The 16,979-nt window shown below is 36.1% G+C and overlaps 1 protein-coding gene across 2 annotated transcripts in view; it reads right to left on the reverse strand.

Annotated features, from left to right (window-relative positions):
• crim1 (cysteine rich transmembrane BMP regulator 1 (chordin-like)) overlaps window positions 1–16,979 on the reverse strand; it is a 136,958-nt gene that overhangs the window by 115,478 nt on the left and 4,501 nt on the right. For both annotated transcript variants that reach the window (XM_016475416.1, XM_016475415.1), the window contains exon 2: window positions 10,691–10,864. In XM_016475416.1, the coding sequence (XP_016330902.1) occupies window positions 10,691–10,864 (174 nt within the window). The remainder of the gene's footprint in view (window positions 1–10,690; window positions 10,865–16,979) is intronic.

Here is a 16,979-nt window from a genome sequence, read left to right on the forward strand (position 1 = left end):
GAAGCAATGACTGTAGGCAAGTGTCAGTCTAAATGTCAAACTTTTAAAAGAGCGGTTCGAGGTGCACTTATTTTATCCTTTTCTGTCAAGGAAAGTTTACAAGATGTTTGCTGTTTGGCATTAAAGCGATGAGCTAAGGGGCCACATGCTCTTACTCATCCTAAAACAAGCGAACAAAGAAAACTTCACATTGTCAACAGTACATAATAAGACAACTATAAATGACAGTATTGATAACAATAATATCAATAAATGGTGAAATACAATATATAATATCTGCATGATTGCTGTGTAATTTTATCTGTTACTTATTGTAGTTGAGGCCCATTTCCACTATAGATAAAAAAAAAAGAAAAAGAAAGGTAACTGCGACTCTGTCTTGTAAAATTCTTGACATTTGATTCTGTTCAGTCCATAGTGAACACAGTGAAGGTCCCTGGGGGTTCATATGTCCTCACCAAAATATCGTAGAGATACTGAGGTTGGATTTTTGTACTTAAAGCACTGTACTGAGAACCTGTGTGGAAGCCATAAAGACAATGTAGGGGTCCCTGCTATTTTGCAGCACAAGAATATAATTTAAACATGTGGACATGGTCTTTTTATTTGTGGTGGTTTATAGTTCACCCAAAATGAAAATTCTGTCATGAATTACTCACTCTGATGTCGTTCCAAACCCGCAAGACCTTTGTTCATCTTTGGAACACAAATGAAGATATTTTTGATGAAATTCCAGAGCTTTCTGACCCTCTATAGCATGGGTGGGCAAACTTGGCCCTTCCAGGCCACTTTCCTTCAGAGTTTAGCTCCAACTCTAATCAAACACACCTGAACCAGCTAATCATTGTCTTCAAGACTACTAGAAAGCTACAGGCAGTGAGTTTTATCAGGGTTGGATCAAATCTCTGCAGGAAAGTGGCCTGGAAGGGCCAAGTTTGCCCATCACTGCTCTATAGACAGCAACGCAACTGACATATTCAAGGCCCAGAAAGGTAGTAAGGACATTGTTAAAATAGTCCATGAGACATCAGTGGTTCAACCTGAATTTTAAAAAGCTACGAGAATACTTTTTGCGTGCAAAGAAAACAATTTCTTCTCTTCCATATCAGTCAGCTGCACCTTGTTTACAAGCAGAAGAAGACGCACGCTGTACATAAAAGAGTCTTTGTAAACATGAAGATTCCGACAGAGAGGATGACTTGCAATTTTTTGCCCAGCCTTACTTATTCAAACCAGAATAAACAGAGGATGAACTAAGAGAGATTGACTTTTTACATCAGAACGCTGGCTCCTGCGTCAGCAGCATTCACATGCATACGTCGAAGATCTTAAGGGTTTGGAACGACATGAGGGTGAGTGATTAATGACAAAATGTTCATTTTTGGGTGAACTATAAACCACCACAAGTAAAACAAGTAAGTCCAAACATGACACCATACAACTTTCTTTAGAAAATGAACATGGAAACCTTCAAAAAATGTGTATAGTTATATTATTGTAATATCGCATTTATATAATTTGTTAGCCTAAGTGTAGGCAATTTAAGGTGCCCAAGCAAATTTTTGTTTTTTTTTGCAAAAAAAAAAAAAAAGGTTTCTTTGACCAACAACAACTTTGCCATTACCAGTTACCTTTACGGTGCGCTAATGTACTGTAAAATGTGTTATCTGCATTATACAAAAAATTTGAGTGTTGATTATCCAACAAATGAAAATTGGAATTATCTTTTATACTGTGGCATTTTTCAGTTAGGTCTGAATTAAACAGCTTCAACTCAAAATGATCCCCTTGTTATATTAATTAATTACGAAATCAATTTGATAGGCTTTCATACCGAACAGGTTTATACTGCTAACAAGTGGCACTTTTGTTAAGCTCTAGCAGTGCTGTACTCCAAACACTGCCCCATGAAATCCATAACTGGGAAGTAGCAGCACTGATGTATCTGCAGCTCTGTTGATAGGATTATCCGCATGTGACAAGAATCTCTCAATCAGCTGAGATGAACCAGGCTGGGAGACCCATGTCAACATCCGATCTGTCCTGTACATGTCAGAGGCTTGAAATCTTCCATACCAGTGGAGCTGTCAATACTATGAACGTAGAGAGCAGATTAATAACTGCTGGGGACTGACCGCGAGGTTGTTAACAGATTAATTATTGGAATAAGGCCACTGGGCTAATGGTGATTTCAGATAATGTAATTCGATTGTCATTGTTCCAACTACAAAGGGCACACTGGCCCTTTTTTGCGGTGTTGAATCATTAAGGAATCTAGTTCACTGGGCTTCACCAAAGCTATGACTGGGTCACAACACTGCTGGGGGTGACCCTCCATGTTCAACCAAACCCAGAAGGAACTTTTATTGCTAAGAGGTTGCTCTTTCCATCAGCTAGGAGGTCTCAGCTATGTATTAAAGTCATTTTTGTTTCTGTGAAAATTTCTAAAAAAAAACCCATAAAAAATGCTTGCTGTAAGAGCATAGAGCTATACAATTATGTGGATACTGGATAGCATACTTCAAATAATTTGGTTTTGGGAGAATCGGATGAGAATTGTTTGAGTTCACATTTCACATTACTTTTGAGGTCTGAGATATTAGAAATGTAGCTTTTGCATTCATGTTTGTTTAATATGGTTTTGAAAAACTTGTACCACTGTATAAAATAAAAACAGTTTCAATTTAATGACTGTAAAATGTCATGTGGTTCAACCATCAAGTAAAACGTATTTTTTTCTTATACACTGAATACACTTGATACATCAAAAGTTTTTAATAATATTTTTATTTATTTATTTCAAACATCTTGTGTAATTAATTTATTAATATCATTCAAATATTCTTAGTTTTTAATTATTATTATAATTTTTTTTAAATTTTGACCTTGATTTTAATTGAGGTCAATTCTTTCTTGCTCTTTCTTTCTTTCTTTCTTTCTTTCTTTCTTTTACAAACAGCATTAGGTATTACTTCGCTAATATTATTCAATATTTTTAAATTTCAACTATATTTACTTATTTAATTATTTTCAAATATCATGAGTTATAAATTCATGAATATCATTCATTTGAACTTTTAATCATATATAATGCTTTTTATTTACTTATTTAAATATATAACATTTTTGGAGAGTCACACCACACTTTACAGCCTGTCAGTGTCAATAAATCATCAATAAGCTAAATATTAAAACGTCAATAGTGTCAGTATTTGAAGACTTGACTTACATTGACTTGTCTTGTGAGAAAAATCTTAAAAGCAGGAACATTTAAGCAAAATGACCTTTTTACCTTTCTAGTGCATCAACAGTCAGTAAATGGTAACCCTGCTGCAAATACCTTGTAATCAATTAATTAACTGTAAGTTGAGGTCTAAGTCCTACAAAGCTCCTTATACTGCGCCCGGAGGATTAGATGTCACGGTCACCAGCGAGGCCACGGCAGCTCACACACCACTAAACTCCCAAACAAGATTTATTTACAAGGTAAATGAAAAAGATTTGATTTTAAAGGCGATAAGCTCTTAAAGAAGTTCTTCTGACAGGTCTCTGGCAGAAAACTGCACATGGCAAAGGTGACGGAATCAATGGTATTAACAGTGCTAATTTTCCGCCTCAGGAGAAAGAAGGGAAACTACTCATGTCGTGCAGTAGAGCTGACCCTGCAGATGTGACAGGGCTGCATCCCTATTAACACCTGTTTGCGATGTGGCGGCACTCTGGTTCTCACAAAGTCTAGCATGTCCAGACGCCAGGACAGATTGATCTGAGCGAGTTTCGAAAGCTGCTTCTTGGCTCCTGTGAAGAGGAAGAACACATTCGTGCTGAACAGACAGTTGTCCTCAAACATTTACGACTGCCAAAGTCAGGGAGGATAAAATAACACGAAGCAAGAATGCTGTGGATATTTTTACAGACCTTTGAAAAACCACAGAGATTAATTACACTCTGCCACCACAAATAATTAATTAATGCATGCAGCACTAAAAATGAGGTTATGTATTTATATTTAAATGAACCTAAATGTATTTATTTATTATTTTTATTTTATTTTATTTATTTATTTTTATACTTTTTGGCAATTTTAGCAGCCGTGAATTAATTAGCATGCTGTGCTTTTAGACAGCTGGCATGAGAAAAACACTCTAAAAAAGTTTATTTAATAAAAAAATTAAATGCAGTCCCTTTAAAGCACCACAGACACATTCAGAGAGCTGTGTTTCGCAGCTGCATCAATGTTCTTGCCCTTTTTTAACATGTAGCCACAAGCTGCACTTTTAAGATGTAATGCCAAGTTAAAAACAGTGTTTTTCAGTCTAAAAATAAGTCTTGAGAAACCCATGCTTTCGGTTTCACTCCGCTGTTCTCCGTCCAGCTGCTATTGAAGATGCTGTCTGATGTAAAACATCTAATTGGTGCGAACCTGAAACCAGTCTAAATATACAGGGCTTCTTTAAAACTGATTATTATATACTGATTATTACATTTTTTAAAGTTTAGAAATCGTAGTTTTGCAAATTTAGATTTTTAATGCACTTTTTATTTTTGCCATTGAGTGTGGCAGCATACGACAGATAAAAATTAACATCTCTTTGATGGTGTTAGAGGTAATTAAATCTCAATTTTCAATTGATTCATTTCAAATTCTAATGTATTTTGCATTATTAAATAGTCACAGAAGTCCTTGCATGGCATTTTTATTATTACTTTAAAACTAGAATACGTTGGAAATGCTGTTTTGATGCACTGTTATATTAGTGCATAGAAATGAAAATTATTTTCATATAAATTAATTATTATTTTTAACTTTACTGAAACTGGAATTTTTGCATTTACTTGTCAGCAATGACTGTTCGATCAAAATGACGGTTCCTCTGAGCCAATTCAGAGCGAATACATCAATATTGTTTACATGTATTATGTACACTGAATATGGTCCAAAGGGAGAAAAATATTTTAATACTTTTTCAGCAATATTACCCAATCCTAGTCTTCTTTAGAACTGAATACAATTTTGAAACTAGTAGCAGTTTGTTCATGGTGCACACACCCTCACACATGGAGCTCTGCCCATGTTCCACATCAAACGGCTGAATGCCTTTGCGTTCGCCTCTACGGGACAACAGGGAAAGTCAAAGTACAGTACTTTCAGGCATTCCGTTCTTGGGTTTGGCCGACCCCTCACGCTCTCTTTGAAAACAGGACATTGTTAAAACAGAAATATGTTGCTTTTGGCATGAGAGGCTGCTCTCTCCCTGCATACAACGAGGCCTGCAATTAGCATGGCCGGCTCCCCAGAACAAATATTCTCCACTGTAATCCTGCCAAGGCAGCAGAGACACAGCTCTACTGCAAGAATGCTTGGCATTTCCTTTAATGTGCTTTGGTCGAGCTGGGTCAGAGAAAACCAACAGTAACAGCAGAACAGAGTCCCACACAACAAAACTTCCTGTACACGCTCACTTTCTCTCTCGAACACGCACACTTTTCCTATAGAAAGGAAAACACATTTCCATCCCGCCATTCCTTTTACTTGCTACTGTTCTCTAATGGTTTTATATATATTATCACACATGCGGCTTACATACGTGTATATGCTAAATAAGCTTTCGATTTCCATAGAAACCTCTGGCAAAATTTCAAGTTATATCTTTCAAGCGACAGTTTCTAAAAGTAGTGCATTCATCCACTTACCAAATTACTGCAACCTCTAGGTCAGGGGTCTAAACTGGATCAGTGGAAGACTACCATTCACCTCCATGTTAATTTCAAATACAGGCTCTCTCTAAAAGAGGTCCAGTACATTCCCATACCGCCGTTTAGCCCAGTCATTTCTCACTGACAGTAAAATTGCCTTGAATAACCTGGACCCATTTCTTCAGAAGTCTCGGTTGATCCAAAGAAGCCTGTAAGTTTGATGGTCAAAAGCACTCCACCGTTAAAACAAGCGCTTGACACCCTGAAACAAGCACTTTGACCCTTTCCCATCTAAATTTCTCTCTGCTGCAAATACATGTGAATGACATACTGTCTTACACACTGAAGTCCCTTCAAACTCATTTCAGTCGGCGGCCATCTTGGCAACAGGCATACAAGTTCAGCTGCTGTCTACTTGAATGGGGGGGAATCTATTTGTCAGTGACATCTTAAATTAGCAAACAAATCTGACAGCAACAGTATCAAACATTTTCATAGCCATTCTAGAGTAAATAAAAACAGAAAATGCCTCTATCTACTGTGTCAGACTCATTTTAACACACATTACCATATTTAAATCCATTCCCATTGTATAACATATATTTTTCTCCCTCAATATGTGTGGAAATATACCAAGGGGAACAGATTCTGTGTGGGGCTAACCTTGGTTGGCCAAAAATGTAATTCCTCAATGTGTCATAGTTTAAGTATTAACTTCTCAAGCAAATGGACGCGACTAATTAATTCTGAGAACCTTGAACAGTGTCTCAGTACCTTAAAGATCAATCTTTTTACCATCCTTCTAGTCTCACTTAGACCAATTATTCTTGCTAAGAACTGCCCACTTAGTGACTGACTTTTAAAGCAACTGGCCACCGTTTTTTTCTTTTCACGTGCCATTGGGTTTATTTAAAACAGATCATGCTACAACAGATAAAGCAGGATGTGAAAACTAACATCTTTCCATCAGGTCTGGTGATGATTTACTGCTCTGGAATAATTTTTTACCCTGAGAGAAAATCTACTTAGACACCAAAGGTCAACATATTATTACGGTTTTATTGGGGATTGATTTCCTGTAGTATTAATGGTAGCAGAGAATATGAATGTAATTAGAGAACCTTGAAGAGGGCACTGTGATGGCATTATCAATATTTACCGTCCTTTTAAAAGACCCCACTCCTCACAGTACTGGCTGACGAAATCAAGAGGTCACAGTACTGTTCAAAATAGAGCCTGTTCCGATGCGCTACTGATAATATCAATAGCACTTATCTATTCAGCGTTCGCCCTTGTGTCTGCCAGCTTCCCGTAAAGAAAAAACATTCCCTTGTGAGGAAGGATGTTTTTCCATCGGGCTGAATAGGGTGAATAACCTCGAAGAATGAGCCCATATTTCAGGTGATTCTGATTTGGTTGCACTTTGCAGTTGCTTAAATACACTTCTTCCTCTTCCCTTCAGCAGCAGCGCAAAAAGAACATCGGAACTGAAGTACGAAGTAGAATTTAATCATATTATGGTGACGGCTCCACTTCTGTGTGACAGAAGCAATTGTTTAATGTAAAATCAATAAAATCTCACAATGTCTGCTTACTCCAGACACAAAAGATGGCCAGGTTGATGAATCACGACAGTAATGTTTTTCTTATGCAAATGATAACTGCTGAGCGCATACCATTACAACACTGCAACACATGTGCTTTGGCCCACACTCCTCACGGCACTGAACGCAAACAGATGTATGAGGAGATTGGAGGAAAAACAACTTACGCAACAGCCAGAAAATGCATCACGTTCTCAAGCAACAAAAAGTGTTCGCCAGCTAGGTGGGTAGTGTCTCTCCATGCTCTGTTAAAAACTTTTATTACTGAACTTGCTTTGGACTAGCATTAGCAAAACAACTGCATGAGCAAAACAAATCTTCAGATATGAAGCACTAAAAACACTAAAACAAATATAAAACTATAAAATTAATAATTTGTTATTATCTGAAAAATTGTGAGTGTGTTTGCCTGTGCAAATTTAGCAGTTGCTAAGGTGTTCCAAGTAGTTTTTTTTCTTTCTTTTTGTCATTTCTGCAACATAGGCTCATTGGGAAAAACATGTCTCTATCTACTTTTTAGCAAAAACATACCTATAGGCCTATATAAAATTTCCTAAAGTTTCTAGGTACAATGAACATTAGTTGCAGTAAAATATTTTCAAAAATAACTTGTATTTCTTTTCACATATTATGATGGAGTTTACGATTTATGATTTACGTTTATGATTAATAAACACACTTTTTTGCATGGCTCCTTGCACAATACTATGTTATGACCTAAAACGCTTTTACCATAGTGCATGATTTATAAACTAATACATTTTGATGTTTGTATCACATAACCAGCTTCATATGTATATCTTTTCTAGCGTAGTAACCTTGCTTGGTAGCGCACCTCATACAGCAGGTCCTATAAAACACAAGACACAATAAAAGAGCTCAAAGACTTTTAGAAGCAAGCTAAATGGCAAGGTTATTTCAAAAAACTTATTTTTATTTTATGTTACCATTATCAGTTAGGTTTAGGGTAGGGTTTAATGAAGGTGGTACGCTATTTTGCCACTCACCAGACATTTTATTACAAAACTGCCAAAATACATACAACAACCAATGTAACGTTCATCTCTTTCAGGAAAAACTGAACTCATTTTTAGTGCCATTTCACTTTGAAACTTGCAACGAGCAATGTAATATCATTTTGCTGAAATTTTGCCACAAGCACGTTTTCCCAATGAGCAAGGGGTTGCATTTCCGTGGTTGTCAGTCTTTTACCAGGGTGGTCCAAGTCAAGCCCACCACCAACTCCCTATGATATTTTTTTTCAGCAGGGTATTGCTTAGTGCAGGGGCGCGGGAAGATGTTTTAGGTTGGGGGTGCTGCACGTGCGGGGGGCGATAAGAGGCTATATACACTAAGTGAAAATAGCATATTTTCTTAGCGATAGATGCTATTTACACTAAGTGAAAATAGCAGTATTTTTTAGTGATATCATATGCTATTTACACTAAGTGCAAATAGCTATTCTATTTATATTATGTTAAAATAGCAGGATATTCTGCTAATTACTTATTGCAAATAGTGGCAATTATCTGCACCTCAGCATTGTAATATATTATAAAACAGTATGCAATAATAACTTATTGAGTGTAAATTTTAATTATAATTAAAATTATTAAATGGATGCCACCTTATTGGGACAAAAGCCCTCCCTACGCCTACCCTAACCCAACCCGATACTTTATTTTCAACTTTTTGATTATTTCCTTCATTTTTATTAAAAATAAATGCTTTTCTGATGTGATTTGAAATTTGAAAAGGGAGAAAAAAAAGTTAGCCAAAAGGCAGATTTGAACCCGGGTTGATCGCGTCAAAAGTAGTAGGCTATGACACACGCTTTACTATCTACGCCACTGAATCTAACGATCAATAACCGTCTTTTGTAATGTTGACTATCCCAATCACACATTGGTGGGTGGAGCTAGTGTAAATAGCCTCGCCAACAAGGCGGGCTATTTGCACTTAGTGTAAATAGACACTAAATATACTTTTTTTTTTATTCCCAACAGTTAAACAGTTGCCCACAGAAAAAAACAGGGGGTGCTGCACCACCCTCAGCACCCCCACTTCCCGCGCCTATGGCTTAGTGTAAGTCTGAGATTTTTTTTTTTGCCTGTTTTATCAGCTTGGCACAACTAATAAAACACTGTAAAGGGACAAAGACATCAAAATGATAGACAACAACAACGAGCTACTCATCAAGAGAATGAAGTAACTATTAGACAAAACATTTCTAGTAAATTGACAACTCTACAAACAGACAGACAAGCAAAACAACATCCCAGACTAGACACAACATCACAATAAACAATTGACAACTGCAACCTCTCTGAAGCACTAGTCAAAACAACATGACAAGCACCTATTAGTAAAACAAAACGGGGTAAACCTTCAAAAATAGCCACCGCCTGCTTCAGGGATGACGGAAAGCACACCTGCCGCAATAAAACAACAAGCCCTGCACCCGTTGCCAGGACCGTTGTGATAACAAGCATGTATTTTTATGTTTAATTGCCAGTGTGCCACCAGCTCAGACTCAACGCACAGGCACGCTCAGAGAATGCGAGCAAGTATCCATCAGGGACTGCATTTTTTCAATGCAACATTTGCATTCTGATAGCTCTAAAAGGAGCCTTATCAGCCTCTAGTAAATCAGCTTGTTTGTTTGTTTAATCACAGGCTTCTAAAAAAACCTGTCATATAAGCAAGATGCCTCTTTTTCTACCCCACCCTTTAGAAAAAAAAACAAAAAAAAACACGGCTCCAGGGATTTCGAACACGTTGGTTATGCAGATGGCTATGCTTAGGAAAGGCAAAACTTTTTGCGAAACAAGTATTTGTTTGGGTTTTTTATTTAGGGGAAATTTGAACAAGACAAAAAATAGCTTGGGAAATTACCTACTGCACATTTGCACAAAATACGAAACTGCATTGACTGTCGCTGACATTCTCAGTTTTATTTATATGCATGAATTTAAATTAGTTCACAGGTAATTATCCCTTCAGTGATGCCAAAAATGAACACTTAGATTATTTTTGGATTCTCTCAAAACTAATAAGGAAGCTTATTCCAATTAGCAAAGCTAATTATAAATAATTAAGAAGAATTCATTGCAGAAGAACGCATCAAATTCTTGATATTTTTATTAACATGCGAGTTTTATCTTGCAACAAATTGTACAGGGACTCATTATAGAGCCTGTTTTTGAGTATGCTCACAAAATCAAGCAATCGAGAGTTCAAACACATATTTTAAAGATGAAACCCATCAAGGCATTAAACAGCATGATGACATTATGACTACTGCAGAAAGATATGAGCATGCAGGTACAAGTTTTACGCTAGAAGTAGACAGAGAGAAAAGTTAATGAGAATGGAGAAATAAGAGGTACCTTCAATCTTCTGCAGGGCTGTCTGACAGGCTTCCTGGCTAGTGAACTCAAATGGGTTGTTGCATGTTCGTACACTGTCACATTCACACTTCCCATCAATGATGTTACAGCCCGTAACCAGGTTTTCATTGCATGGCTCAAAGCCCAAGAGCTGGTCGTCATCCCAGTTTTCATCTGAGCGAAAATGAAAGAGACACATATCAATGAGGACGCCACAGAAACAGAAATCCGTAGTAATAAATTACCAGATCAAACAGAGCAACCAGATTTTAAAATTCAGAATCATCCCAATATATTTTTACAGTATCATTAAAATTGTGGGTTCCCCAAAGCCAACAGGTCTGGCAATGCTGAAGTAATGAGGCTACTGAATGCTAGAGAGGAGCACATGGCCAATTACATGTGCATTTGAGGTCCAAGGGGTATCGTAGAACTCGGAAATAAGAGAGAAACGTAGACTTGTTATAAAGGATTATGCAGTTCCTACATTCCTAGCCTCTCATGACTTACACGATAGATAAATGGTGGCAGAGATTGACAGAAAAAAATAAACAGTAATATTGTAAAATATTATTACAATTTACAATTTTTGGTAACACTTTAGTATAGGGACCAATTCTCACTATTAACTAGTTACTTATTAGCATGACTATTATTAACATATTGGCTGTTTATTACTACTTATAAAGCACATATTCTGCATGACCATATTCTACATCCGTAATACACAATGCCTAAACTTAACAACTAACTTACTATTAATAAACAGCAAATTAGGAGTTTATTGAGGCAAATGTCATACTTAATGGTTTGTTAATAGCAAGAATCTGACCAAATTTTTTGGTTTTCTAGTTTAATATACTTTAAAATTTCATTTATTCCTGTGAATTTTTATCAGCCATTACTCCAGTCTTCAGTGTCACATGATCCTGCAGAAATCATTCTATTCTGGTTTATTATCAGTGTTGGAAACAATTGTGCAATTTTTTATTTATTTTTGGAACCTGTGATACTTTCTTTGATAAATAAAAAGTGAAAAAGAACAGCAGTTAAAGTAATATTTACATTATTTTTTATTTCATTCAAAACATTTTAAAAACATTTATAAATAAATCATTTAAATTAATATTTAATATTTATACATACAAAATTAAATAAATACTGTGATATTTATTTTAATACATTTCTTAAGGCCATTCACTTTCTATGAAAGACCTCAGTAACATAAATGACAACTGTGTCAAGTTTCAATGAATCAGTCCAAAACAGATTTACTTGCATATACATCAACCAGCCCTAGTGCATACTAAGTACCAGCGCATGCATGCAGATGCATCTGCATGCATGTAATTTGTGTCTGTTGGTCTCTGAGGAATGCAGCCCGCTTGCCAATAAATAACAGGCCTTGCGCATCTATGAGCAATTCAGCTGTTGAGTCAGAACCGTTTCTGCAGAAACCTGCCTCATACTGCAGAGCAACCTACAATTTGATTTAGCAAAAATGAGACTACTTGAACTACAAAATGACTTTGTTTTGTATCCATAACTTCTCAACCCCTGGGTGGGTCACTTTAAATACTCAGAGGATAAACAAGTCATGGAAAAACACTCCTCTCACTCGCCCCGTTTCTGTTTGTTGTAGGGTCAGTCATCTGTTCAGCTACCGGTGCACAGCTGCACACTTGCGGTCCACTGTTTCGTCATCTGGATATGATGGGTGTGATTACAGCTGTACGGCACAACACCCATACCGTGGGCCGAAAGAACACAGGCCTATCACTATCCCTGTCTATAGGGGACTGTGAGTATGTGTGAGCTTGTGATCTCCTAGCAATCAAGGACTGGAAGCTGATGTTCCAAAGCCCCTGTGCTTGTTGTTTTCACCAAAGCCACAGGGGTGAAGTCCCCAAATAGTTGCTGTCAACAGCTGATTCTTCAGTAACTAAGCATGGCTCTCCAGACCAGCTCCGGGTCGTTTAGCTGGGCGTGGAGGGTTGAGTCTCCAGCCAAACAAGGGTTGTCTGTAGCCTGGCATAGGGTTCACATGATAAACACGTCGTGGCGGTCTGAACCACACACTGGGATTCGGCCTGGCGTGTTCACAGACAGCATTGCCTTGAAGACCTCCTGGGAAGTTCCTACTTACGAGTTCCGAAATCATAATTACGACGCGATGTGCATTCAAGTGATTTCAGTCAGAGAAAAACTGCCACACTGTCATATTTCTTTCTCTCTTTCACACAATGTTTTTAGTGCTAATGCAACTAAATGAAGTGCAAATGTGCATAATATATGTAACTGATGTGTTAACTATGTATTTTATCATTCTTGTGGTGCCATACACAATGAATGATGAGAAATGCCAAGCCAGGTCAGCCCATAAACCAGCTACATGAGCAGTATTTACTAGAATTATTCAGTACACAAATGCATACTAGAGATGTCGATCAATTAAAACATTAATCAAATTAATTACATGATATTCTCATTAATTAATCAAATTAAATCACAATATTTGCTAAGAAAAGCCCACAAATGAAGATAATTCAAAGATACTATTGTGCCAGATGAGTAAATCATTAAATAAACATGACTAAGTCATTAAATAGACATTATAACAATATTGTGTTTTGTATTTCCATGTTAAATGTAAGCCTATCACTGGTGTTTTCAGTTAAAAGCAGGCTGAGCATTTTAAAAACGCCGTTCGACCAAAGATGGTGTCTGAAGTTTTTCCATATTGAATGATTTCAATGTAATTAATCCCAGTCAATTATTATGCTAAGTTGATAACCTTAATACAGTGTAATTGTAGAGCAAACATTGACAATTACAACATCAATCATGACTAATTTGCCCCTATCATGAGTCTTTAATTGACATGCCCTCAAAACCCAACAATGAAAATGTGAGCTCAATAAAATATAATGTCCCACTGGAAATTACAAAATTGTCGAGGCTTCAATGTATGTTCTGAATATACAATCAATCAGACACAACTTTACAGCAGGATTACTGTATTGTAGTCCCAAAACTGTAAGAACGAACTTAGAGACTTTACATTCACTTAAACCAGACAAAAAAAAAAACTTTGTCGCGATGCAATGGAAATAGCGACAGATTTTTTTTTTTTTGGTAAAACTTTATTTTAAGGACCACTTCTCAATATATTAACTAGTTGCTTATTAGCATGCATATTACTAGCATATTGGCTGTTTATTAGTAATTATTAGGCACATATTAATGTCCTGCCTGACTATATTAAAGATCCCTTAACTCTAGACAATACCTAAACATAACGACTAGCCTTACTAACTATTAAAAAGCAGCAAATTAGGAGTTTATTGAGGGAAACCTCTTAGTTGATAGCGAATATGTGTTCCCTAATCTAAAGTGTTACCATTTTTTATTTTATTTCTATATTGTGACGTACATCTGAGTGAAATAGGTTATCAAAAACAAAATGTAATGCAGGAGCTCGGTTTCATTTATCAAATGTGCAGCTTACAAATGAGCAACACAACATGTGATTCATCATAAAGAGGTGAAAAACATGAAACATGAAAAAGTGCTCATAATACAAAGTTTCAGACATCATTTAGATTAGTACAAGCTACAACAAGGAGGCATTGAGGAAAAGTTAAAGCATAAATAACTTTTATTCCACAAATAGGGACATGAAAATAGCCACCTGATCTAGATCCTGAGTAGTTCACCCAAAAATTCTGTCACAATTTACTCATCCTCACCATGTTACTCCAAACCTATATTACGGTTCTTATCTTTTATTCCATATAGAGTAATTACAAAGAATGGGGACTAGAGCTTCAAAATGGTCACCTGATCCAGATCTTGAGTTAGTTCAACTCACTGACTCAACAATCCGTCAGTTAATGGCTCACTGGAGGGGAAGAATATCAATAAATAATGACTTTAATTTCAGTCTGTTTTTCAGAAGACTTGGAATACAACATACATTTCATGTGAAACATTAGTAGGGCATCACAGTGCTTTTTCATACTTTTTGAGGCTTGGAAGCTCCAATAATTGCAAAAAGAACTGGTTCGTTTTTTAAAAAAATATCTCCTTTTGGGTTTAGCAGATGAAACATGATTTTTGGAGAAGGTTTGGAACAACATGAAGAAGCAGCCACCTAGAAAATCCTAGCAACTTAACAGTAGCACCCTGACAACCATCCTAGCATAATTAATATGACATTTGCATGTCATCACCACCCAAATACTATAAAATATAATTAAATCTGCAAATTCTGAGCACACCTGGTGGCAGGTTGGGGAAGTTACTTTTAAAAGTAAAGTATTACAATATTGCCTTACTCCACAAAAAAGTAACTAATTGCATTACTTAGATACTTTTTATTTAAGGTAATTGTTACTTTTGCGTTACTTTTTGTCTCCTGGGCTAGGCTTGATAAATTTTATTTATTTTTTTTACAACTGTAAAGGCCCTTTCACATCAAAAGTGAAATTAATTAGCCTTAGCCTGAAGAAAGTGCCTCCGCACCTCACTCCCAATTTCTTTCAACATGGGGACAGGAGAGCTGTGAGTGAATAGATGGGAAAACAAAGTAACTTGCATTTAAAAAAGTAACTCAGATATTTTCTTATAAATTTATAGGTAATGTATTACTTTACTAGTTACTTGCAAAAAAGTAATCGGATTACGTAACTTGCATTACTTTTAACGCATTACTCCCAGCACTGCCTGCTAGTTTGGAAGAATGAAACTATATATATTAAAATGAGTGGAACTGCTCATATCTCTCTAACTTGGATTACTTTCTTAGTTTATTTGTGTCATAAAATGCATTACATTTCCCAGTCATCGCATAACCTTTATTTAGATGGGCCATTTAGTGTTTTTGGCAAAGGAATGCCTTAGACAAAAAGCACGCCGTTTGACAGTGATTACGGCCAATGTAGAGCTGCTTTGTTAGTAGACAGAGTCCAGGGTTTGTATGGATGACATTAATAAGAGCAGGCATGCTTCATTCTCCAGGTGTTCTCTGCAAACAGATTGTGTATAATCACGTTCCATTCTTCCCAGTCTGAAGCCATTTAAATGATAAAGACCACTGCTTTTCTCCTAGTCAGGAAGATTATGATTTGAGCCCAATGCTGTATTAACAGTAATGTGGTGCAGTCAGTTGGGGATACGAACTGTCAAGCTCAGGGCTCCAATTCCAGATGGTTGGACAAGGTGAAGCTTCAGTAAATATACTGGTGCATAAATGGTCAGCGTGAGTATGTCAAAAAATTCAACCATGCATGTTGTCATGGAGAAGGATGTCAGCTGCACAAATTAATAAATTATTTTCTTACAGCGCAACAGAACTAGAGCAAGGTAAATGTAATTTCCGATTAAATAAAAAAACAGAGTAAATATGTGTTGTTTTCTAAGGCACAAAGTTATGTAGAAATTCTACAAACAAATTTTACACACATTTTAAATATATTATAGACTACAATATGAAAGATGGATAAATATTTCTATTAAAAACTGCTGAACCAAATAACTAAGAAAATATGTGCTAATAATAATGAATTATTATTATTATTATTATTTTATATATATGTTAACGATTTTGTGTTTCTGGTTTCAAATTTCATGCTTTTTTCAAGAAATCAACTCACAATTAACAGAGCACTCTTAAAGGGATAGTTCATCCAATAATGAAAATTATGTCAACATTTACTTGTTCCAAAACCTGTATGACCTTCTTCTTCTTCTTCTTCTTCTTCTTCTTCTTCTTTATGTATTTGCTGAACATGAAAGGTGAATAAATTGGAACAATTGTGGACAAAAAAGGTTGTTTTGCAGAAGAAAGAAGGTCATACAGGTTAAATGATGACAGTATTTCCATTTTCCACTACCCATTTAAGGATTCATCAAATCTCCAATATCAGCGGACACCAATGAAAAAAAAAAAAAAAAAAAAAAAAGTGTTGTCAATATATAAAGCATCCCTAAAAAGAAGCATGCAAAGTCTTTAAATTTCCAGATGCCTCAAGTTCAACTTAGATGTTTATTTCTGGCTCCATTTTGGTCTTCCACTCACTGGCTTCATAAAAATAGAGCAATCTGTGCCTTACAAGGCACATTTTTTTTTTGACACTAGTAAAATCTGTTTTAATCATCAGAAGACTTATGAATGTCAACAAAACCTATAAAGCAGTTCTACAAGAAAACCACAATCAAGCAAAAATAGCAAAGCAAAAATAATCAATAGATTAATAATCATAGATTTCAAACATTTGTGATTTGGAAT

Source organism: Sinocyclocheilus anshuiensis, unplaced genomic scaffold, assembly GCF_001515605.1.
Source record: "Sinocyclocheilus anshuiensis isolate Anshui unplaced genomic scaffold, SAMN03320099.WGS_v1.1 scaffold676, whole genome shotgun sequence".
NCBI lineage: Eukaryota > Metazoa > Chordata > Actinopteri > Cypriniformes > Cyprinidae > Sinocyclocheilus > Sinocyclocheilus anshuiensis.